The sequence below is a fragment of the Cavia porcellus genome, unplaced genomic scaffold (genome assembly GCF_034190915.1).
Source record: "Cavia porcellus strain 051 isolate PalLab524CR breed Dunkin Hartley unplaced genomic scaffold, mCavPor4.1 scaffold_10, whole genome shotgun sequence".
NCBI classification, from domain to species: Eukaryota; Metazoa; Chordata; class Mammalia; order Rodentia; family Caviidae; genus Cavia; species Cavia porcellus.
The window spans coordinates 49,487,449-49,512,332 of record NW_026947493.1 but is presented as its reverse complement, the minus strand read 5'-3'; the positions used below and the strand labels follow the sequence as shown (position 1 = coordinate 49,512,332).

Sequence of the window (24,884 nt, the reverse complement as noted above, 5' to 3'; positions counted from 1 at the left end):
TGAGCTAAATCCCCAGCCCCCATATAGTGTTTCATAGAGGATTTGTGTAGAAAAATTTTAGAAGTTAATTTTGAATGACTGAAAATTATAAATTGCTTAATGTTAATTCATAATGCTTTTAGTTAAAATTAAGGTTTTTCTTTTCTTTTTTTCCCCCACAATAAAGTATGTTGAACCCAGGGCTTTTGTACTAAGCTGTGTCCCTAACCCTTTTTAAAATTTTGAGATGGGGTCTCACTAAGTCTTTTAAATTGCCCAGACTGTGCTCTAATCTGTGAGCCTCCTGCCCCAGCCTCCCAGAGTACAGTTTATACTTGTGCCATCACCATCATGGGCTGGGATTTTTCTAAAGGTTATAGCAAAAGTTGCTTTTTACATGTGTTTGGCATATGGAAGAACTCAGGTGGTCAACTTATTTCTTTGATAAATAAGTTTGGGATCGACATAGTAGTACATACTTGTAATCTCAACAGTTTAGAAAGCTGAGGCAGGAGAATTGCAAATTTAAGGCTGGCCTTAATTTGGTGAGATACTGTGACTCTCTCCACATTAAAATAATAAAAACATTAAGTAAAAGAAAGTAGCTGAAGTAGCTTAGTTCAAAGATGGGATCATTCCCTACTACTGCAAAAAAAAGAAAAAGGAAGGAAGGAAGGAGGAGGGCGGCCAGGCAGGCAATAGAAGGACAGGCAATAGAAGGACAGTGAGGGTAGTGATTAAGAGGAACTTTGTAATTCCAGTAATTTGTTATGAATTGCAACAAACCCCCCCACATATATTACCCATAGCAAGAGAAATTTCTAAGGCCCCCAGAGTGATTATTCTTAATAATCTGAGACTACTCACATTGCCTAAAATCTGACAGCATTATCTCTAGGTGGCAGTTCCAGCTAATAAATTGTATTTCTACTTTTAGTTTCTATGAAGTCATTTTTAAAGCCCTGCTGTTGTTATTTTAAACTGTATTTTCTTCTAATGATTGTGAGAATGTGAATAAAAGATTATAGATTAGACTAATTTTAATTGCAGGTGAGAGGATAAAATGTTTTATAAAATAATTGGTTAAACGCAACTATTCCTTGGCATATATGTTTAAATCTTTAATTATAATTTTTATGATGTGATGGAGCCAACATTTTTCCTGTAGAAATATAACTCAAGATTTAATATTGAGCAACAGTGGGAAAATGGGATTTAGTATGAAAATATTTGCTTTATGTAAACCTTTTTATGAATGCAGCTAATGCATAAAATGAACTCAAGCTGTAAAAACAATTAGCTGGGAATATGCCAAGTAAATTCTTTATATTCCAATGAATATCTATTAACTTACACATTATTGTTATCATTAAACTATATGCAGATGTACAACCAGATTCACTTAGATTTGGGTAAAAGAGACAAAATTCTGCAAGTATGCAGTAACTACAATTATTGTTTGTATTTGCAAACAAAGCACATTAATCTTTCTGTAATATGACTGATGTAATGTCTTTGTGTTACTTTTGGGAGTATTTAAAGTGGGCAAGCATCCAAAGTTGATAGTTAATTCTGATCACCAAAAACTCTGCAGAAGATGTCTGGGTTAGACATTGTAACAAAGCAAATAATTTTTGGAGCCCTTGGAAGATTCTAAGGCAAACATAACTATCCATTTTAGTCTTTTATTCTACACACTACAAAAGTAATTTACCCAAGAAAAGATGTAAAACACCTTTTTAAAAGTGTTTGTTTTTTGTACTTCAAATTTTAAATCTGTAAAAAAATTTCTGAAAAAACATACTTATGGTCTTAAAATAATGAGAAAGTAAAACAATTTCAAGTATTTTCTAGAACCAGTTTCTTGAATCATTGTATTATTGGCAAAGACTTGAGAGATTTTCTATTGTAATGCTTTTCAAAGAACTTTTTCAGAGAACCTTAACTAAAGAATAGAATTATGGTAGTATTCTTATAATTCAAAGAAAAATAAGCCATATTTTCCACAAATTTACTTAGCAAATGGATCTTTTATTAGACTTTAAGCATATTATAAATACACATTAAAAACTTAAAATTTGTCTAAAATATTTTACAGAAGTTTTAAAGTGCAGAATATAGGTATACATACACATGTATTTTTACTTAAAAATTGTCCCTAAGTAAATATACAGCTATGGTATTTCATGAATATAGTAATTTTTACTTACTTTACCACTTAGATAAGTTTGAGAAAGTTGTTAGAATCATTCATATTATTCTTGAGTCTTAGAAATCACAAGGTCTCTTGCCCAAAGTTGCCTATGTAGTAGGTGGAATTTAAATCCAATTGATGTTACTCTACATCTAAAGAAGTTTCTTCATCAGTATTTGCCCTAAGTTTGTAAAAAGTACTTGATAAATATTTTTTAATTGTCTGCCTTAAAATGTGTAATTTTTATTACATTCAAAATAAAAGCTTTTAGAAAATTAAACAGATAACCAAGAGATTATAAACTCTTATTGAAGGTAAAATACCTGCAGCCTTGTATCCCAAGATAAGCTTCATAAATGCACATAATGGTTTAATAAAAAGGGGTTTCCATTGCTGAATGTATTTAGGAAACACTGTATGGTATATTACCTTCTTGAAGAGTACAGACAACAGAAGGTCTACTTTAAAAACAAATCTATTTCCATACCTATTAATAATGATACCATGAAAAAAGTATTCAACACAAAAAATTAGAAAAGGAATAACACATCTGAAGGAAAATGAAGAATACTTGAAAAACTATCTGGAATTGTATCTTTTGTTCTTTGAAAGAATGAGCAGAATATGTAAATACGTAACTTAACAAACAAATACGGGTTTTAAACATAATATGCAAAATATGGACTGGTAATGGAGGCACTACAGAGACTAGGAAGTAAAAATCCTTATAAGGGACTCCATTGTTCAACTTGTGATAAAACCAGTTTCAGAATCTGAATGTACTAGGTGATTTTGTAGGAAGATATAAATTACCAAATTGACCTCAGAAGAAGAGAAAAATGTGATTGCTTTTGAAGCAGAGTTAAATAGTTAAACAACTAAGCCATCTCTGCTTTCCCCACTATCCTGAAGAAAAGTAACTATTCCTAATGGTTTTACAGAGAAATTATACTGCACCTTTGGAAAATAGGAAGCAAATTGTTTTGAGCCTTATATTTCATTAGTAAATAAAAAGGAATAGAACTTCAGATCAACATTATTTTTAGAATATCAGTGGGAAACCCTAATTAAAGTACTGGTAAACAGATTTTGGCATACATGAAAGAATAAACATAAACCAACTATGAATGACTACAAACCACAAATGTAAAGTTGTTTCACTATTAGAAAATAGGTTAATAAAACTTGCCTTATTAGGAGATGAGGGGTAAAAATCATTACTGTCTGCGTAGATACCAAAAAATATTTTACTCTTTTTTTTTTTTTTTTTTTGTCTTTTTCCTTTTTATCAGTACCAGGGATCGAACTCATGACTGCCTGCTTGCAAGGCAGGCGCTTATGCCGCTAAGCTAAATCCCCAGCCCCCCAAAAAAATATTTTAAAAAATCCATTCTTGACACTGAAAACCATTACAGTTGAACACGTCCTTAACATTGTAAAATGTGAAATGTGTGCTTTGTAGATATGTATTTGCCCCCTGGCCTCCTTTCCTTGCTCTTGCTTCAATAGCCAGCATTATTCTTAGTGAGGATACACTGGCTGTGTACTTATTTAGTAAGAAACAACATGAACATCCTTTATTAACTGCTATTAATATTCCTTTTGAGTGTAGATCAAAACAATTAGGTAAACAAAACTGTGGATGGAAACAGGAGAAAGTATAATTTTGAAGACCAGGCTCTTAGAAAAGTAGATTAGGAGGGGAGACTAACAAGAGCAGAGCTGTGATGGGGTTTTGCAGTCAGCCCTGTCTCTTGGACTTAGTTGGCAGCATTCGTTCCCTTTGGTACCCTGCGTCTGCATGTAAGTAATACCAGCCTACAGACCTTGGCAGAATCTGCCAGATCTCTGGCCTAGTTTGACTTAACTCACTCACGTTCAGCATGATTTCTCCAAAATTTAGAGTTAATACTTCTCCAGTGTTCAGTGCTCTTTAATTTAATAAATTCAGAGTTAACACAGTATAGAGGTCAAACACTGGCTCAAGTTGAGCAGCCTTTGGAAAGTTATCTAATGTGTCTGTTCCTCATTTTTCTCCTCTGTAAAATGAAGTTGAGGTTGTGTGGAGATTAGTATCTAATTGCTCAGCATAGTGTCTGGTGCATAGTATGTTTTTGCCATATTATGATAATGGTGATGGGGTGAAAATGATTTGTCTAGATAACACATTTAGGGAAGGGGAAAAGCAGGTTAATATTGGGTCTGACTGGTTCTGAGGATGACTGCTGTGGGTACAGTATTGAGGCTGTTTGATAATGTGTTCTGCTTTTCATGGTCCTGATTGTGGTAGTGTCAATGACACAGTACAAGTGCTTTGTTCTTCTTGGTCATATTCTAAATTCTATAAGTCATTTCACTAATTTAAGAATTATTACTTAATTATGAAAACAGATTTCCCTTTGGATGGATACTGGACATGCTTCAGTTAAATATTTTTCTGTATTTTTATCTCAGTGCAATCATTTATTTCCAAAAATTTAAAATTATGGAAGAAGGTCATATATAACCTCTCTCTTCAAAATTCTGTATCCCAATTTTACCGCATGCCTTTATTATAGGCATTTAAAACAATTATGATAGTTCAGTAATACAGAAAAATTTTGAAAATTTTTTTGTTGGTACGTTTGCCATATATAGTACTCACATTCGTCATAGGGAATTTGTACCTGTACATAATATGTCTTAATTCTTCTTTTTTTCCCCATTCCCTTCAGTTCAGCTTTTCTTCTCTTTTCCATTTACAAAAGCTTTGTTTTCATTTTCCCTTCCATTCTTGTTTTTTTAACCCCATTTCCATTGGGGTTCCCCTTTCTACTTGAACATGTTATTCCTATTTCCTAACATCTAACTCCATTGTTTATCTTGCTTAAGGTTTCTCACATAAGATCAACACTGTAGTATTTAAACTTCTGTGTTTTATTTATTTCAGTTAAAATTATGGTGCTGAGTTGCATCCATTTACCTACAAATGACTTAAGTTTATCCTTTATGGTTGAGTAATACTCCATTGTATATAAATACCACAATTTCTTTTTTCATTTATCTGATGGGCATATGGGCTCTTTTCAAGATCTAGCTATTATAAATTGTACTGCTATAAATCATGGGTATGCAATATCATTGTGGTATGATGTTTTTAACTTTTGAGAAGGTTCCTAGAAAGGGAATGACTGGAACAAATGGAATCTCTAGTTTCCATTTTTTGAGGAATTGCCATACTGATTTCCATAATGGCTGTACTAGTTTACACTTCCACCAGCAATGGAGAAAGGCTCTTTTTCCCCCCGTACAGCCTCACCAGCCTTTTTTTTAAAAATTGATTTCTTGATGATAGAGCTGTTCTTTTTGGAGTGGGATGGAATCCCAGTGTGGTTTTAATTTGTATTTCTCGAATGACTAGCGATGTTGAACCTTTTTTCATGTCTTTATTTGTTGTTTATTCTTCTTCACCTGAGAAATACCTATTCATTTCAGATTCCCATTTTGGACTGAATCTTTGAATTTGGGGGGGGGTATGATTTTTTTTTTTTTTGAGTTCTTTATGTGTTTTAGATATTAGCCCTTTGTGTGAGGAACAGCTGATAAATTTTTTTTCTCATTTTGTGGGTTGTCTTCTCACTCTGCTGTGCAAAAGCTGCTTGTTGATTCTTTGTAATATTTCAAAACCCTGCAATCAGGATTTTGTTCATAAAATCTTCACCTACAACTGTGTCGAGAGTTTTACGTATTCTGTAATTCAGTGGATGAAATATTCCTGTTTTTATATTCACATCTTTGATCCATTTGGATTTTAATTTAGTGAATGGTGAGAGACATAGGTGTAGGTTCAATCTTGGGCATGTGAAAAACTGTTTTTCCTGGCACCATTTATTAAAGAGAAGTTCTTTTTTTCCAGCAAAGATAAGGTAGCTGAGTATACTTGGAGTTGTTTCTGCATCTTCTAGGCTAGAACAGAATATCTTTATACTTCTTTTAAAACTTGGTTTTAACTGACCTTTGAATCTTTTAAAATCATTTCTAGTATTTGAAATTCCTCTAGAATTAACACTCAGATTCCATAAAATATATATATTTCTAAATTTTATAGATGTAAAGAAAGAATCATCTATCTAGACATTTTGTATATGTACAAGTTTGAAAATGTGCCAAGGACTATTTTATAGCTTTATGATAAAACTTGTTATTTTTGTGTAGTTAGAGAAAGAATTTGACTTAACAGTGCCAAAAAGTATGCAGTCAAAATAATTGACATGTCATTTGACTTCTAAGCTTTGGCCCTTAGAATTCCTTAATCAGAGATTCTGCAAATATTTTACAGACAAGTAAATGGGGCTAGAAAGGTTAAATAACTTTTCTGTTTTCACCTAGTGTTAGAAATAATCAGACTCCAAAGTCTCCCACTATTAGATCAGAAGATAACGTTTTCACATATGTTAGGACATAAACCTGTAGAGTAGATATGAATGTTTAAGCTGTACTGAGATTTACGAGTAATGCTATCAAATAAAATGAGGTAATTATTTTTCAATTTTTAAAAGTTCTAATATTTGGAATATGTCTTTCTCACCTTGTAAAAGTGATACTTAGAAATGTGGAGATGTTGGAGAATAGAGCAGTCGCAGAATGATAGGGAGGACAAATGGATTTTAGTTTAGAACAAAGGCATTAAGTGCTGTTACTTTAGGGAGGATGGCAAGGATATATGATGTAGAACATTGCTGTGATTAATAATGTAAGGGCATATAAAAATCTCTTTACCTAAAAATAAAACTGTGTAAGAAACTGCCAAACCAGACATTTTTTATTGTTGTATTGTCTTAAGTATTTTGAAGACAGGTCAAATCTAAGGACTTTGCAGATCTAAATGAAAAGAATCTTTTCTATTATTTGGAATTATTTTTAGGAAATTCAAATTGTTAATTAAGAGTGTGGCACATAATGCCCATCATTCTGATTTTTCATTCCTTACCACTTAGAGTATGTATTTGGGGTATTCTGAAAGATGAGGCTCTCAGATCATTAACATATCAAGAGTCACAAAGCAATCTAAGCCCTCCTTCCTCAGAGTGATTCTGCAGATCAGGATTGGACCATAGAAATCTGCATTTCTACTGAAGATTCTGATTAAAGAGGATCACTACAGAGATCTAAGTGTTGATCACAAAATTCTAACTGGAAAAAATATTCACAAATATCTAGTTAAATATATACTAATTTGTAGAAATAGACATATCACTTGTTGTAAGTACCTCACCAAAAGTGAACTTCATGTTTCAAATAAATAAAACTAGAAGAAAATCCATTATATAGTACATACTAACCTTTAAAGTTAATAAACTGGATGTCTTTACCAAAGAGACAAGGAACTGACTCACAGTATTCTATGTGATGAAGCATTCTGCGTCCTCTCTTCCATAATTCAGTCTGGGTGCTATTAATCAAGAGTGCTCTGTGTAATCTTAGTTGTCTTGCTGTTGTGAGGAGACACGGTGTATAAGGTACTCAACCATGTGGGGCGTATTAAGAATCATTGTTAAGTAAGAAGATGAAGTGAAACAGAAATGACACAAGTCAGGCATCCAGTCAGTGTTTCCTGTTGTTTGAACTGGAGTATTTCACTTTTCATGTCAGAAATGCAACATCATTAATTTCCTTCTGATATTCCTATGATATAATTTATATTTACATGTATTAACAGACGTGCTGAAACATACGTACAGCCAAGTCTGATGACCAAAAAGGAAGAGGTCACAGGGGCTCCTTAGTATGCAATTAATATTTTGGTCAGGAAAATCAGCAGATTGTTTCAGTATGGTTCTGTATTATGACATCATATTCCAGTAAAGTTAAAATGCACAGAAATTCCGTTTGTCTCTGTGGCAAACCGAAATGAGTTTTGTAATTGTCAGCAGGCCTTACTGATTATAGTGGTGCTCACTCCCTTTACTGTAGTTAAAGATCTGTTAGCATTCCAGTTGTAGACCTTTATTTTCAGAAGTTTATAATTAATTGTAAATGTTTGCTCTACAGTAAAAGCCTACCATGTAAGATCAGTTAAGGAGCAAATTTCTCATTTTAAGTTGTCTATTTTAAAGTTTTACAGACCCAGTTAAAATATACGTAGAGTTCTGTGGAGGCAGGGAAACTGAATTTTGTGGGATACAAAGTGAAGGTAATTTGTATTATTCATGTTAGTCTGTTGAAATTTCTGCACTAAAGGAATCTAAAATAGGTAGCAGGAAAGTGTGCACTTTGGTACTCTAGTTATTGTAATCAAAGGCAAAAATAATTATGAATTTTAATGCTTTTAGTCTTTAACACTAGAGACAGTTGTAACTTTATATTTTTTCCTTAGCTTTTTATATTTGGTAATTTAAAAATGAGAACATAAGACTTACACAATAAAAACCCATTTAAAACACTCTTAAAATGAATCACTAAAAACTGCAGACCAAGAAGATGGACTTAAAAGTTTAAAACAACAGCTTTTTTTTTTTTTTTCCTTTTTCCACATTCTGGGTTTCACCCCTCCATTTGATGCTGTTGATTATCTCTTTCCCTGACATTATGTTGTAATTTCTTTTCTAACTCTGACCTTTCATCTCCTTCACTGCATTCTATTGTTTCCCTTGTACTTTGATCACAGGCATCAATCAGATCCAGCCTCAGGCTCTTTTTTAGTTCCTTTACACTTACTCTTTCCAGGTGTTTATCCACTTGCGTGGTTTCAATTATGGCCTAGCTAATCTGCATCTTCAGTTCTGATCTACATCCTCAGTCCTTCACCTTCAGCAAACCCTCCCTGATTAGTCCCATCTGTTCAGTGAATACTTCCACTACAGACTCTCTCCAGTTCGTTTCAGATCAGCTGTAGAACAGCACTAGTTAGATTTCTAATAGTCATTTAAAACATAGTAGGACCTCAGGATGAGGGTGTAGCTTAGTGAGTGAGCACTTGCCTAGTACTCATAAGGCTTTAGATTCAATTCCCAGCACCACAAAAACAATACAAAGAAATCACAATAGGACCTCAGTGGAACTGTTTTTTGCTTAGGAAAAAAAAAACATTTTCCAGCACTGGGGTGTTTTTTTTTTTTACTTAACTTTTAAGCATTGCAATTGTAAATCCACCACCCCATCAAAATTGATCCTTTTTGTTTTGCTAAATGCCCAAATCCATTGATCATATTTCAGTCATCCTTTTAGTCAGTCTATGAGTAGCAATTAGGCACAATCACTCCACCTTCCCCCTTGATGTACAGTACTTTTTTCGTTCATTTGACTTTCAGGAAGGACAGCACACATACCCCATCGTCCTCTTACCAGTGCCTTCCACTCATTCTCCTTGGTTTATGACTTTAAATACCATCTGTATATTGATGTTTTCCAAATTTTAACTCTGTCTTAGACCTCTTTTCTAGAGTCAGCCTCATAAACGTGCCTACTTGGCATCTCTGCTTAGCTGTTTTTATAGCTCTAATAACTTAGCATTTCTAGAACAGAGCTGCTGATAACCCAACTTCAGCAAATCCATTCCTTTCACAGTCTTCAGTATCTCAGCAGTGAGTATTGTAGTTCCAGTTACTTGCAAACATCTTGAGTCATCCTTTATTGCTTTCTCAGATTGCATAGCTAGTTCTTAGGTAAACCCATTTTTACTTTGAAAACTCATCCAGAAAGACTTCGTACTTCTGCTCTCCCCTAGTTCACCTTTTCTTGGATTGTCTCAGTAGTGCAGATCCCTGCAGACAGATCCCTGCCTCTACCATTGTTGCCCTAATATCTGTTCTCAATGTAGTAAATGATCCTTGCACTCTGGCTATTGCACTCTGGGTAAAAGTCAGACCCTGCAGTGCTCTCTAGGAGAAGGTCTTATGGAATCTGGCCACTTCTTCTCATTTCTTAGATTTCACCCTTCTTTAGCTCTACCTAGATGATCTTCCTTTGAGTTACTTGAACATGTATGATGTACTTCTTCAGGGCCTCTGCACCTGTGTTTCCTGTCTTACTGTCCCAGATACTCGCATGGTTTGCTTCTCAATTATTTCAAATCTTTACACAGTTGGCATCTCATCTCACCTAAAATTTATGTCTCTTGTTTCTGAACGCTACATTCTTTTTTTAAATCTACATATTTATCTTATTTATTGTCTTTCCCACTGTGATGCATACTTTTGTTCATTATCATAGCCCTCTGTCATTTGGAAGCTATTCCACAATTAATTGAAGTAATGGATTTTATTGTGTATCTTTCTAATTTCTTCTAGATTTGTTCTTTCAGTCTCTTTTCTTCTACATTATTGCAGTTTTCAAGTCACACTTTGTTATCTTAGTTTCATTAAACACAAATCAGCTAAACATTTTCATCTTAAATACATTTTACTATGATACATTTTGCTCAAGAATTTGAATGAATTCTTGCTCAGCATCACTAATCATCATAGAATTGCAAATCAAAACCACAGGTTGATACCTTCTTACCTCATTTACAATGACTGTTAACCAAAAGACAAAAAAATTAAGCCAAGGTTGTGGAGAAAAGGAAACTCTTGTTCACTTGGTAGGAATGTAAATTAATGCAATCTTTATGGGAAAAACAGTATGGAGGGTCTTCAGAAAACTAGAAAAAAATCCTTGTGATCTAACAGTCTCATTACTATATTTTCAATTTGTTGAAGAGCCATCTGCACTCTCATATATCTTGTGGCTGTATTCATGTAGCCAAATTTTGAAGTCATTTTTAGTGTCCATTAATACTTGAATGAATAAAGAAAATATGATATATATATATATATATATATGTGGTGGTATATTGTTCAGTCATAAAAAGAATGAAATTCTAGCAGCACGGATGGAACAGGTGAAAATTATGTTAGTGAAGTAAGTTAGGCACAAAAAGAAAAATGCTGTATGTTCCTGTTTATTTGTGGAAACTAAAAATATGGTGTCAAAGAAATGTAGAGAATAGAATAGTGGATCCTAAAGCCTATAAAGAGTGTTGGGGAGAAAGGGAAAGAGAAAAGATGGCTAAGAGAGATTACATTAAATAAGAAATAATTTCTGATGTTCTTTATAGCACAGTGAAATAATATAGTTGCCGACAGTTGAGTATTTCAAAATAGGATTTTGAATGTTCCCAGCATACACACAAAAAATGATACATGTCTCAGGTGATAGGACGCCAGTTACCCTAATCTGATTTTGTACACAGTGTGTACTTGTATAGAAATGTCACACTCAACCCTGTGAATACAATTACTATGTGTCAGTTAAAGATACAAATGCATTTTGGAAAAGAAATGGTATAAACTGGTTTTTATGATTATACTGACCCTCTTAGTGCTTTGAACTAAGTCTCTGCCTCCATATTTCTGATGATAACTGTCTTCTGCTAAAATCACAGTGATCTGTATGGTGGCATCTAAATGAGCTCACCCATTTTCACCTTCTGTACTATCCCCCCTTCATGGTTAGTGCCAAATCATTCAGCCCACATCTGTTAAAAATCTGATAGCCGAATGGGAAGTCTATTATTGCTAAATAAATTTTACTGTATTTATGTTTTTTTTTAAATCTTTATTTCAAAGAGAGAGAAAAAAAAAACAAAGTTTCAAAACAAGTCAATCAAGGGGCAACAATAATACCTACATTGTGCATTGTCATCCCCACTCATGTACCCAGAGCACAAGACAATACCAGTGCAAGTGTTTATCTTCCATGTACTCAGAAAATCAATAGTATAGCCATCTTAAAGATTTTAATATACATATACATATACTGTTTTCTTTCAGCTTTCCGCACTAGTGAGACAATGCCATGTTAAACTTGTGTGTCTGATTCATTTCACTTATAAGTATGGTCTCAAGTTGCATTCATTTACCTATAAAAGTCTCCAGTTTATCTTTCTTTATGATTGAGTAGTACTTCACTGTATAAAAATACCACATCTTTTTTTATCCATTCCTCAGTTCATGAGCATTTAGGTTGTTTCCAAGATCTAGCTATTACAGATTGGGATGCTATAAACATTGCTGCACATATATTGCTGTGGTTGTTTTTAATTCTTTTGGAAAGATACCCAGAAGAGGAGTAGCTGGGTTGAATTGGACCTCTAGTCTTGGTGTTTTGAGGAGTCTCTACATTGATTGCCACAGTGGTTGCACCGAACTCCCATCAACAGTGGAGAAGGGTTCCTCCCTCACCCCCAAGTCTCAGCGTTTGTTATTGCTTTGTTTCTTGATAATAGACATTCTTTCTGGGGTGAAGTGAACTGTATTTATGTTTAATGTTGTACTCATTGTAGAGGTCAGTATACATTTATCTGTGTATGACTTGCCTTTTATCTTTTATAAGTACATTCATGAGCTTAGAATTTTACTAGGCTTAATGAGATACAGTATAGGTAACACTTCAAATGAAATGTTATTAATGATTATAGAGTGGTTTTTATTAAGCTAATAAAAGTATTCTCATTTTCTTATTTTAGGTATCATTGCCCAGTACCTAAGATCTTCTATGTTCAGCTGACTGTAGGAAATAATGAATTTTTTGGTGAAGGAAAGACTCGACAAGCTGCAAGACACAATGCTGCAATGAAGGCCCTCCAAGCACTACAGAATGAGCCTATTCCAGAGAAGTCAGCTCAGGTGTGGTAGTGCTGCATGTAGCAGTCTCTTTCTTAGACTTCCCCAGAGAGATTATTGATCAGACAAATAAATACATCTTAAAACAAGAAATAATCTGCTCTGCCAAGGAAGAATACTAGAGTGATAATATACTAAGATTTGCTTGTCTACTATGCTAGCTTCATGTGTTCCTGCCAAGATGACCTAACCTTTTAGAACTCTGGTTCACCTCTGGAGTTCACTTTATGGGCAGGATTTTGGGATGTGTGTATAGGGATGAGAGTTATTAACATTCATTTGCTTTGAATTTAAAGTTATATGTGTTGGGAATAAATTACATAGTATTAACCTGGAGTCAAAGAATTTAAAATGCAAGAGATCTTCATGGATTTTTGAATTCTAGTTTATTTTACAAATAAGGCTGTTAAAGCTATTCATGAGTGATCTCACTCATTCTCATGGGATCAGCTAATTTGTCCATTCACCTCTAAATATTCTCTCAGGCATGTCTTATAGCGCTGTCACCTTACTGAACTTCTCCACTTAGCTGTTTCCAATCCTGAAGTTAAACCTGTACAGTTACCCTTTCTGAAACCTTTTTCGAGATTTATTTTAATGGCAGACTTAGATGTTTTTCTGATTGTACTCTTTTGTTGTAATTCATTTCTGTTTAGGTTTTCCAATTAGATCACAAGCTTCTTGATGGAAGGAATACTGTTTCTAATAGTTACATTGAGTTATTGTGAGGTTTCCTGAAAGTATGTGTTAAGTGAATGAATTGTACCTGTGCCAGACACAGAGCACCAATACTTGATTTGCGTCCTGTACTGTTTATGTGGCTTCGTCTTTGTAGATCATGTTAGAAAACTAGTGGAGAGTTGTGTAGGAGTGAGATTCCCAAGTTTAGTGTAAAATGCTTCTACTTCAAGTAGAAAAATGAAAAACCAAGGAACAGAAAGACGGGCAGTAAAAGTCCTCTACTGCTGTGGTTACAAAGAAATCCTTTGGATACAGTCTGTTGGCTATTTCCTTTTTATTTTAACTGGATTCTCTTGATTGTGGAATATATGTGAAATTGTCACAATGTTAATATTCAATACTGTCCTTCTTTGGTATATTTTAGAATGGTGAATCAGGAAAAGAAATGGATGATGACAAAGATGCAAATAAATCTGAGATCAGCTTAGTATTTGAAATTGCTCTGAAACGAAATATGCCTGTCAGTTTTGAGGTATGTGCTGTTTGGAGACCTTGCAATTTTTTTCTGTCTTGTGTTTATTTTTAACAAAGAGATAGAATTAATTGGTACAGTAAAATATTGCAAGAGTTAATATGCTTCCTTGTGTTCAAACTCACTATCATGAAAATAAAAATTATGTCAACATTGTGGATTCCTGCAGATCTCTTTGTCTTTTTTTATGTGTTGAACCATTAGTATATGTCATACAGTATTTTAGTTTTAATCATAAAATTTTGTAATTATTTATTTTTATTTTAGGGAAAAGTACTAAATTTTGTAACAAAATAATAGGGGAATAAAATTTTATGGATATAAGATAATTTGTGATACCCTGTAGGATTTGGTATTTTAAATAAGATAAAATGCTAATTAATACTATTGTGTGCTAAAACTCTCAGCCCCCCAAATATGTTTAACAAGTCACCAAGAAGTAATGGAACAGCTCTCTGCTAGATAAATATGTCACAAATGCTTTTAAGTTATATGAAACCTAAGAAAGAGAAAACTAAAAAATAATTATAATATCGCCCAGAAAGTGATCAGTAATTTTGCAGTTCTGGACTATGGGCAAGAACCAGGAAATACACTGAAACAATTGTGGAGAATCTTCCTGCAAACTGTCCAGCAGGCCTCCACTAGAGAGTTTCCACTCTGTACTGTGACTGGTTCATCTGACCCAGACTGAGAAACTGCTTTCTTCTTGGACACAGTTCTACAACGTGGGTGACTGGATTTTTTCGTCTGTAGCAGAGTGAAATAACAAAATCAGAAAGACAGAGAGAGAATGGCACAGAGTGATCAAACACACTTACCCTGTCGTATCGGCCACTTTCTGAAGCTGCTCCAGAAGTTGTTTTTCATTAGTGTCTTTAGTTGCACGGTCTTGGCTGCCTTGATGTCCCAAAGTGATGTAAAATACTATCTTTCATGGTCATTTTGATTTTGGAGGAGAGCTAAGAGCCACATGGTGCCAGATCAGATGAATAAGGTGAAACTCAGCAGCAGCATTCACTGTACTTTCTCGGTGTGTTGTGAAGATACTCACAATAGAGGGCTACCAGAACGGCTTCAAAAAGTGAGAAGAATGATGGGATAAATGTGTTGAAAGCAAGGCGAAGTATTTTGAGGCGGATTGTTGGTGATGTGTCCTTTACTGTAATAAAAATTTAAATATTCATATTTCAGTCATACTTTGTATATTGGTCCCAGAAGGAAATGAAAAGAAAAATGTCACAATCCTATAAAAACTAATTGCCATATGCTAAAACATTTTTGCCCCTTTTAAAGACTGCAGCAAATACCAACAGTTTTATAAGTTTTAGAAGCCCTTGAGTACATCAGTGCATTATGGTAGGGAATATATATTAATGGTTATGTGAACAATAGAGGTTAAAGATTTAGTGTTTCCTAGTAAGTCAGTAAAACTTACATTTTTGTCTAAGAAGGATGTCAGTCAAAGTGCTTAAATCAGTAGATTAGTAAGATTTATTAAATTTAGGGTCAGGCATGGTGGCACATGCCTGTAATCCCACCACTAAGGAGGTTGAGGCAAGAGGATTGCTACAAGTTTGAGGCCAATGTGGGCATTCAGAGCTAGCCTGGACTACATGGACCCTATCTCAAAACAGACAGACAAACAAACATTAATAAACTTAAATTACTATGAAAATCTTTTGATAGATTCTTTATCTGCTGTAATGATCACTTGATCATTGAGATACTTGAGATACTGTATTGTTTTTATTCCTTTTCTTAATTGGTATCTGATGTTAGAAGACAAAATTTAAATGTAATGTTAAGTAGAAACTTAAATAGACCTTCCTTTGTAGGTCAGAATTTTGAAGGAAGACTAAAGATTTGAGTATTCAGAGTGTGAAGGCATCTTTTCTCCGAAAGGTGGCATGTTATTAAAAATAAGAGAGTAAAGAGGGCTTAGGAACATTCGTACCTGATAGAGTCATAATTTGTTATTCCTGAAAGCTAAACATTTTTATTGCATCACAACATACCTTCTTCAGGTTGTGAGAGTGAGTATCCTTTTCTGTAAAACAACCTTTGTGATCTCTGTCAACATGCAATTGATTTTTACCTACTCATCTCTTTGAGAGCTTCCACAGGCAGAGTCCTTCATAGAAGACAGAAAGACACCGTCCTTTCCTCAGACATGGTCACTCTAGATGGCTTTTTAAGAATCTAATGGGCTGTTCCCCTCAACATAAAGAAAATCCAGTCAAAAATGAGCAACTGAAATGAATAGACACTTTTCAGAAGAAGTACAAATGGCCAATACATACATGCAAAAATGTTCAACACTGCTGGCTATTCAAGAAATGCAAATTAAAACAATGAGATTCCATCTCACTCCAGAAAGAATGACAATCAGCAAGAAATCAAATAATAAATATAGGGTAAAGGGAACCCTTCATTTTGTTGGTTTGAATATAAATTAATATAGTACAACCACTATGGAAATCAATGTGGATATTTTCAGAAAACTGAAACTAGAAAATCCATTTGATCCAGCTATTCTGTTCTAGGTGTCTTCCCCAAAGAGTTAAAATCATCCTGTGACAGTGATAGATGCACTCATATGTTATAGCATAATTCATGAGAGGTGTGTTTTGGAAATGGACTATATGTCCATCAGCAGATGAATGAATAAATAAAGAAAATGTATTTACACACAGTGGAGTACTACTTGGCCCTAAAGAAAGATAAACTAGAAGCTTTCATAGGTAATGGATGGATCTTGAGACCACAGTGTTAAGTGAAATCAGTCATAAGAGTGTAAATGTTTGTCACATGGTTTATCTTGTCTGAGAAACACAAAATATAAACATAAGAACAACATAATAGATACTAGGAAGTGGAGATACCTTTTTCACATGAGAAGAGAATAAAAGGTGGATGGAGGAGAGGAAAGGGAAGGAAAGAAAAAGAATTGAAAAAAAGTAGGGAAATAGAATAGAACTTTTGCAAATGAGAAACAAACCAGGAAGGGCTGGGAGCTGTAGGGGAAGAAATAAAAATTAGATGTGTTATGTGCATATATTGACTTCCCGTGATAAGTGTAATCACTATGTACTGCAAACATGTACTAATTTTTAAAAATCTAACAAGATGTGTTTTATGTTCTTAGTTTTGTATGTGTGTTCTGAAAGACATGGGGGAAACTATAATTAAAATTGTCTGTTTTAAAATAATAAAAAACAATTCTGATTATGAATTGTATTTGTCCAGATTTCTTTTTTTTTTTTTTTTTTTTTTTTGGTCTTTTTCCTTTTTATCGGTACCGGGGATCGAACTCAAGACTGCCTGCTTTACAAGGCAGGCGCTTATGCCGCTGAGCTAAATCCCCAGCCTTGTCCAGATTTCTTTCAGCTTCAGTTTATTAAGTGTTAGAAGTCTCATAAATAAATACTGGTGTTATACCTTCATAACTTTCTTATACAAATACTATAATTTTTGTATAATTCTTAAGATCAATTTTGATGTTAAAATGTTAGGAAAGGTTGATGCTGTATGAATACATCTTGACTGTCTGCATGATTCTCAAATGTTTCACTTTGCCCGTGCTTCAGCAGCTCATAAACTTAATATTTTAATTGTATTTGACAGGTTATCAAAGAGAGTGGACCACCACACATGAAGAGCTTCGTTACTCGGGTGTCAGTGGGAGAGTTCTCTGCAGAAGGAGAAGGAAATAGCAAAAAACTGTCCAAGAAGCGTGCTGCAACCACTGTCTTACAAGAGCTGAAAAAACTTCCACCTCTACCTGTGGTGGAAAAGCCAAAACTATTTTTTAAAAAACGCCCTAAAACAATAGTAAAGGTTAGTACATACTGGGAATGGTCAGTTTTACTAACTGTGTGTTGCCACAGACGAAAGATTTCTTTAAGGATAGCTCTCGATCCTGTGCACTAAACATGCCCAGGAATCAGGATAGGACATAGGACTCTAAATGAATGACACTTATTAAACACCCATGTATCTACATTTGTTCATAACATAATACTAATACCTTTGATATGTATAGTTTTCTCTGGTTTAAAAAATGCTTTCCTATTCGTGTCTTTTAGTGTGACCTTCATGACTGTGTAAGGTAGATAATATCCTCCCTTATTTTACAAATAAGGTTTTACAAAATGTTCAAAGAATTTGCTCACTTGTGTTCAGCTATCATACAGAATAGTTTATACTGCTCTGGTCTCTAATCCAATGTTCTTTGCACTACAGCACTGCTGTGTAGTAACTTCTTAGAATGTCATGAATTGGTAACAGGAGACAGCATAATAATCATATGAATAATATGACAGGAACAGCAGCAGCAGTTAGAAATTATAAGGCACTCTGTGTGCCAGATTTTGTCCCAGTACTTTGTGTCCTTTATCACATTTAATCCTCATAGCAGCTCTATGAGGTCAGTGGTATTGTTTCTATTCATTCAGGCATGTGTACTTTGCCAAAGAAGAATGTAGAACACACAGCTTTTCAAGATGTTGTGACTGTTTGTCTTATTGGATCATATTTTATTTACATTAAAAAGGAGACACAAAAGGGCATAAATGAGTTCGCCTTTAGTACAAAAGCATGCCCATGAATAGTCAGTGAGGATGGCACGAGTGGAGCTACCATTCTCTGTTTCTGCAGAAAGGTTTATAGTGCCAGCATTTTTGTTAGCTGCTCAGCCTCACTTGTTTGGCAGATGTTTATTTATTTTGTCTTTTTGAGACAGGATCTCACTATGCAGTTCAGGCTGGCCTTGAGCTCACTTTGTAATCCAGGCTGGCCTTGAACTCACAGCCATCCTACCCACTCAGCCTCCGGAGCACTGGGATTGCAGGTGTGTGTCATTACACCCAGCTTCAGCAGACTTCTGATTAGACTCTACAAATCAAGAATTACAGAGAAATGTATTTAGGCTGTGGTGCATTTCTTTCGTTTAGATTGTGCAGTAGCACAGCACAGGTGTCTTATAGGTTTTGTACCTTTGCTTTATTTAAAAATACATTATATATTCAAATAACTACGTAAATACTTGGATTTTTTTTTTCTTTCTTTTTCCTTCTTATTGGTACCAGGGATCTAACTCATGACTGCCTGCTTGCAAGGCAGGCACTTATGCCGCTGAGCTAAACCCCCAGCCCCTGGATTTTTAAAATAAATACTGGCATTACTATACTTAGAAGATATAGGTTATGCATTCTTTGAAATAGCAGTCTATATTATATGTAAGGTATACTAAAAAGTAAATGCTAAGTAGATCCATTCATCAAGGGTCATTGGTGGTTCCAAAGAAGACTCATATTCCTTTATCTTCTAGTCATGCAGTCAGGAAATACAACGTAGCTATTAAGAGCATGACTTTCAGAATCAATTTTGGGTGTGAATCCTTGTGAGCTGAGCCGACTACTGAGCTTTTCTAATTGCACATTCCTTCATTTATGAAGTGGGACTTGCTTCCTAATTCTTTTGTCTTAACTGAACACATAAAACGATTTAGTTATTATTAGTTGATATTAATGTCTTAGTCACTTTCCTGTCACTGGGACAAAATGCCCAAAATTTGCAGCTTAAAAGAAGTTTATTGTGACTCCAAGGCAGAAATAGGATTGCAGAGGGGCATAGCAGAGAACAAGGTGCTCAACTCAAGGCAGCCGGGAAGCAGGGAGAGAAGGGAGGAGCCGGGGCAGGAAAGCACCCTTGTAAGTCCCAGTGAGTGGCTCCCCTCCAGGCAGGCCCCTCTCCTCACAGCACCCTCAGTCACTGAGCTCAGCAGTGGACGGGTCCTCTGACGAGTACAGCACCCCATGACCCCGTCACCTTCTGAAAGGCCTGCCTTTGAATACACGTGACTTAAGAGTCATTTTAAGTCTAAACCAGAACAAATAATGTAAGTAATAATTAACACATATTAACTTGGTGCTTTGTATGTAATACTGTGTGTTCATATTTTGTACGTATGTGGATATATACATATACCCATGATATATTTTCTTAAATTTGTTAATGTATAAAATCTGTAGCTTTTCTGTGATGGAAGTATAGTGCTTTACATCAGAATGACAGAATAAAACTAGATAGAATAATTTCCATTTAATCTATTAAATGCAATCTAATCTTAATATTAAAATGTTAAGCTAGATGAAGATCTGTATAGTATTATACTAGGATATCATTCTAACTCTTGTTTTATTTCTGTTAAAAACAAAATTATTATTAAAAATATAATGCAGAGGTGAGAGACAGGCGTTCTTAAAATCATTCATTGCCACCTCTAATAAAGGAGCATATTGTTCTGGAGCTATTCCTACCATCATTTGGATCTCACTTGAAACTTGACTTTTTCCAGTCTTGTCTGAAGTCCTACCCTACATTTCCCTTTATATATACCAAACTTGGAACTACTTGTGTTATGTGTGTCTTATGTAAAATAAAACCTGCAGGTATCTTCTGAAATGTAAAGTTATTTTGAGAGAGTGACATGTATATAATGAGTTGGAATCTATAAATTAGGTACAATCACGCCTAATAAGGTGCCAATGTATGCATCCATTTAGAACATTATCATGATTTTTCTCACTTCTTCGCATGGCTGATGCACCTAAGGTCTATAATTTTTCATGTTCAGTAGGAGTAGAGATAGTATTTGTGCTGGGTTTCAGCAACACATATCCACTATCCCAGTTACTCAGACAGATAGGCAGGGGATGGTTGGTTGGAGGCCAGCTCAGAAAAATGAGGCAGGGGAGTCATGGGTTAATGGTTAACCAGTGCAATTTAGCAAGACTGTCTCAAGATTTCAAAAAAAAAAAAAAAAAAAATGGAAGAAAGGAAACTGTTATTGAGTTATCTTAATTTTATTTAAAATATTAATACCATCATATTGTATAGACATCTCCATATCATTCTGTGATGAATAAGCTACCATCCCATTTTATAGACAAGAAACTCAACTGAGATCACATAGCAGAGTCAGGTTTCAGATCCAGCTGTGTTTAACTCAGTGCCCATTTGAAACTAGTTAACTTAGAACTTCTTCTAGATTTTAATATTTATTCTATGAGGTTATGCTATTAATATGTGATATTTCTCTAACAATGTCTTTGGGTTTTATTCTGTTCTTTAATACAATTCTTTTCTACAAGATGAGACTTCAAAGAAGGATATCCAGTGTTGAAGATAAAATTTTCCAGACACATCTTTTATAAGGCAGTCTTTACTAATCTAAGACTTGATATCCAAGGAATGACTTAATTGTCATATGCTCATAGTTAATTTTAGTCAGAGAAACCAAGCCATTCTTAGTGTTCTCAGAATTTCATCCCTTATATAAACTCAATTTATGTATCTAGTTCTTTGTCATTGAAATTCATATCAACAATAATTTCTTTGGTACTTAAAGATATTCTTACGAGAGTCAAGTTAAAAAAAAGAATGAAAAAATCCCCAAGATATAATGTATACTTGTAACCACTCCCCAGGATGATTGTAAACTGTGTGAATTACAAACATGAACTAATAAAATACTATAAAAATTTTATAAAGAAAACAATTTCACAAATCCACAAAAAGCAGGAATATAAACAATGTGGCATTGGGAATACCTATTTATTTGAACATCTTCATATACTAGACAGATTTTTAGTGCCATACTCAAAGCACCCTTTACCTTTTCACTGGACTCTCATTCTCAGACCTACCAGTTGTTATCTGTATTTGTCTCGTCCCTAAATCCTTTTGTGACATCCTTTATAATTTAGTTTTTATATTTCATCTACTTCATGGTTAACTTATAGATCTTCATAGTTTACTCTTATTTATCTTCCCTAGTCATAGTTTTGGGGTGGTATGAGTGTGGAGGGGAGAACTATTGTTTCTTTAAATATCCAATAGTAAGTTTTGCCAGTATATTTTGAAACATTTTCTTAAACTGTTTTTTAGGCTGGACCAGAATATGGTCAAGGAATGAACCCTATTAGCCGCTTGGCTCAAATTCAACAAGCGAAAAAAGAAAAGGAGCCTGATTATGTTTTGCTTTCAGAAAGAGGAATGCCTCGACGTCGAGAATTTGTGATGCAGGTATTTATAATCTCTATATTAGGAGTTTCCAAAGCTATTCAAAAGATTTTCAAGTACCCAGGTTTGAACAGAGATACAAGGCAAGACAAATTAAAATTTAACTAGAAGTAAAATCATGTTTACACTTCATTTCTGCTAGCCTCTACCTATCAACTTGGTGGAAACATACAAGTGTCAAGGACATGTTAGAATTGACAACACAAGTTTTAGAAAGGCTTGTGAGTTCACACAGTTGATTTACCACAGTTTATCATTTAATGCCTATCTTTTAACTTTTCACGTTACATTTTGCAACCAAAATCCATTCACTAGAAACAAAATTCAGAGGGACAGATGTATGGAGAAGAGCCAAGGGCATGAATTTGCTGGCTGGCTAACCGTAGTGGGGCCTGAGGGACTCAAAACTGCTGAGAATTTTGAAGTGCTGCATTGTACAGCCAGAAAAATTGAAGGATGCCCATTGATGTATTAGCAGGCAGGTAGGAACTAGGAATGAGGAAGAATACCTACCTGCCTTTTTTTTTTTTTTTTGGTACAGGGGATCAAACTCTCAACCTTCTGCTTGCCAAGCCAGACAAATAAGTACACCCACCTTCATTTTTCCTCTGCAGGATATTGGCTATTCTTAGCATTATTCATTATTATGTAAAATTTGAAAACACCTTTCAATTATTGTAGAAATATAAGTAGGGTTTTTGTTGAAATTCACTGAATTTATAGGTCAGTTTGAAGAGAGATGTTATATTACACAACTGTCTTCAATCCATGTCCATGGCATATCATGTTTATTTGGATTTTCTTAGTTTTTCTCATTACTGCTTATTATTTTTCTCTGTAGAGGCTTTACCTTACTGGTATTTGATTTTTTCCTTTACTATAAATGACATTTTAAAATATTTTTTACTTTCTGCTGTATGTTGGTGGAATATAGAAATGCAGTTGGAGTTTGTATGTTGACCTTCTTATAGAAGGAACTTGTTACGTTCTCATTGTTGCATCTATGGATATTCTTGGGTTCCTTGTATATAAAATTATGTCTGTAAATAGCAAGAATTTCCCTGTTTTATTTTTATGCTTTTTCTTGTTCTTATTGCTCTTGTTCTTATGATTTATAGTAAAATATTAAATACTGGAAATAATAAAGAACTGATTTACTATAAAGACAACAGAAAGGAAAAGACAGATAAATCTGACTGCACTAAAATTACTTTTGTCCCTAGCCAGGCATTGCAGTCATTTCTCTAATTCAGCACTCTGAGAAGTGGAAGCAAAGGTAAAAGAATCACAACTTTGAGTCTATCTAGGGCTACTAAATTAAAAGGGCTGAGGATATAGCTAAGGCCTTGGGCTCAGTCCTGCATTCACGCATGCGCACACACACACACACACACACACACACACACACACACCTTTTTTTTTTTTTTTTTTGCAACAAGGTGTCACAATATAGTTACCCTGGCCTTGAACTCACTGTGTAGCCCAGGCTAGTCTCGAATTCTCAGCAACTCTCCTGCCTGAGCCTCCTAAGTGCTGGAATTACAGCCATGTGCCATTGTGCCCCACTCTCTCTCTATTCTGTTCCTTAAAATCACTATTAAAACAGGAAAAATTAGAAGGAAAGTCACAGCATAAGGGACAGTATTTGAAATGCAAAAGCTCACATCCAGAATGCAGAGTTTGCCTTTCACATGTTAAACTAGCATTGCATTTTTGGGACAGACCCAACTTTGTCATGATTATTCTTTATTATAAAATTTAAAACTTTATCACCTATTTTCACGAATGAGACTGTTTACTGAATTTCCTTTCTTCCATTGTTTTTGTTGGGGTATGTTATCAAAGTAATGCCTCATAAAATAATTGTGGACTGATTTTTCTTTCTCTGGTTTTGGTTGAGTTTGTGTGAGATTCGTGTATTCCTTAAGTATTGGGTAGACTTTGCTGGAGAAACTTTCAGGAGTTTTCTTTATGGAAAAGTACTTTTTAAAAATTATGATTTTAATATCTTTAGTAGTTATAGTCCTATTATAGACTCATTCTGAATAATTTTGATAATTTCTATTCAGGAATTTTTCTGTTTTAAGTATTTTAAAAAATTAACATAACATTTCTTATTTCATAATGCTACAAAAGTTGTGGTAGTTTCCCATTTTTAGTCTTCTTTGTGTCTTATTTTTTTCTTGATCAGTCTTGGTTTATTAATCATTTCAGGGAACCAGCGTTTGGCTTTTAAACTTCTCTATTGTACTTCTGTTACCGTTGAGAGCTAAATGGCCCCCAAATCCTCTATTGTTTGGATTATGAAGGAATTCCAGCTGATTTGTTGCTGGGAACTGGGGTCTCCTCAGAAGAGTCCAGTCACTGGGGAGTGACTGGGAGGGTGTCTTCTCCTGGCTCCTCCGAGACTGCTGTCTGCTTTGAGGATGCCATGAGGGAAGCTATTCCTTTGCCACGCTGTCTGCCATACGTCCTGCTGTAGAGCCAGCTGACTGTGGACTGAAATGTGAGCCAGGCTAAACTCCTCCTGAAATTGTGGGCATTAGGTATTGTGTCTTAGGGCCAAGAATGAAAACTAAGACTACTTTGTTTTCCAGTTCCTTAATGTTTATTCTTGTCTTTATTGTTTTCTCTAGGTCCATTTTGCTGTTATATTTATCACTTTTTGAGATAGATAATAGATCAATTTTTGCCTTTCTTAAAGGCTGTTATGACTATACATTATCTTCTGGAGTCGCCTTTAGCTGTGTTCTTCAAGTTTGATATA

General features: G+C 34.5%; 2 protein-coding genes across 6 annotated transcripts in view; both read left to right on the top strand.

Annotated features, from left to right (window-relative positions):
• The window catches only part of Ube2w (ubiquitin conjugating enzyme E2 W), a 170,824-nt gene extending 158,090 nt beyond the window's left edge, over nucleotides 1–12,734 (top strand). For both annotated transcript variants that reach the window (XR_010050183.1, XM_063257461.1), the window contains one exon: nucleotides 12,660–12,734. The gene's annotated coding sequence lies outside the window, so the exon portion shown is untranslated. The remainder of the gene's footprint in view (nucleotides 1–12,659) is intronic.
• The window catches only part of Stau2 (staufen double-stranded RNA binding protein 2), a 261,902-nt gene that overhangs the window by 81,246 nt on the left and 155,772 nt on the right, over nucleotides 1–24,884 (top strand). For all 4 annotated transcript variants that reach the window (XM_013143908.3, XM_063257458.1, XM_013143909.2 and 1 more), the window contains 4 exons: nucleotides 12,660–12,819; nucleotides 13,922–14,029; nucleotides 17,657–17,869; nucleotides 21,983–22,120. In XM_013143908.3, coding sequence (XP_012999362.1) covers nucleotides 12,660–12,819; nucleotides 13,922–14,029; nucleotides 17,657–17,869; nucleotides 21,983–22,120 — 619 coding nt within the window. The remainder of the gene's footprint in view (nucleotides 1–12,659; nucleotides 12,820–13,921; nucleotides 14,030–17,656; nucleotides 17,870–21,982; nucleotides 22,121–24,884) is intronic.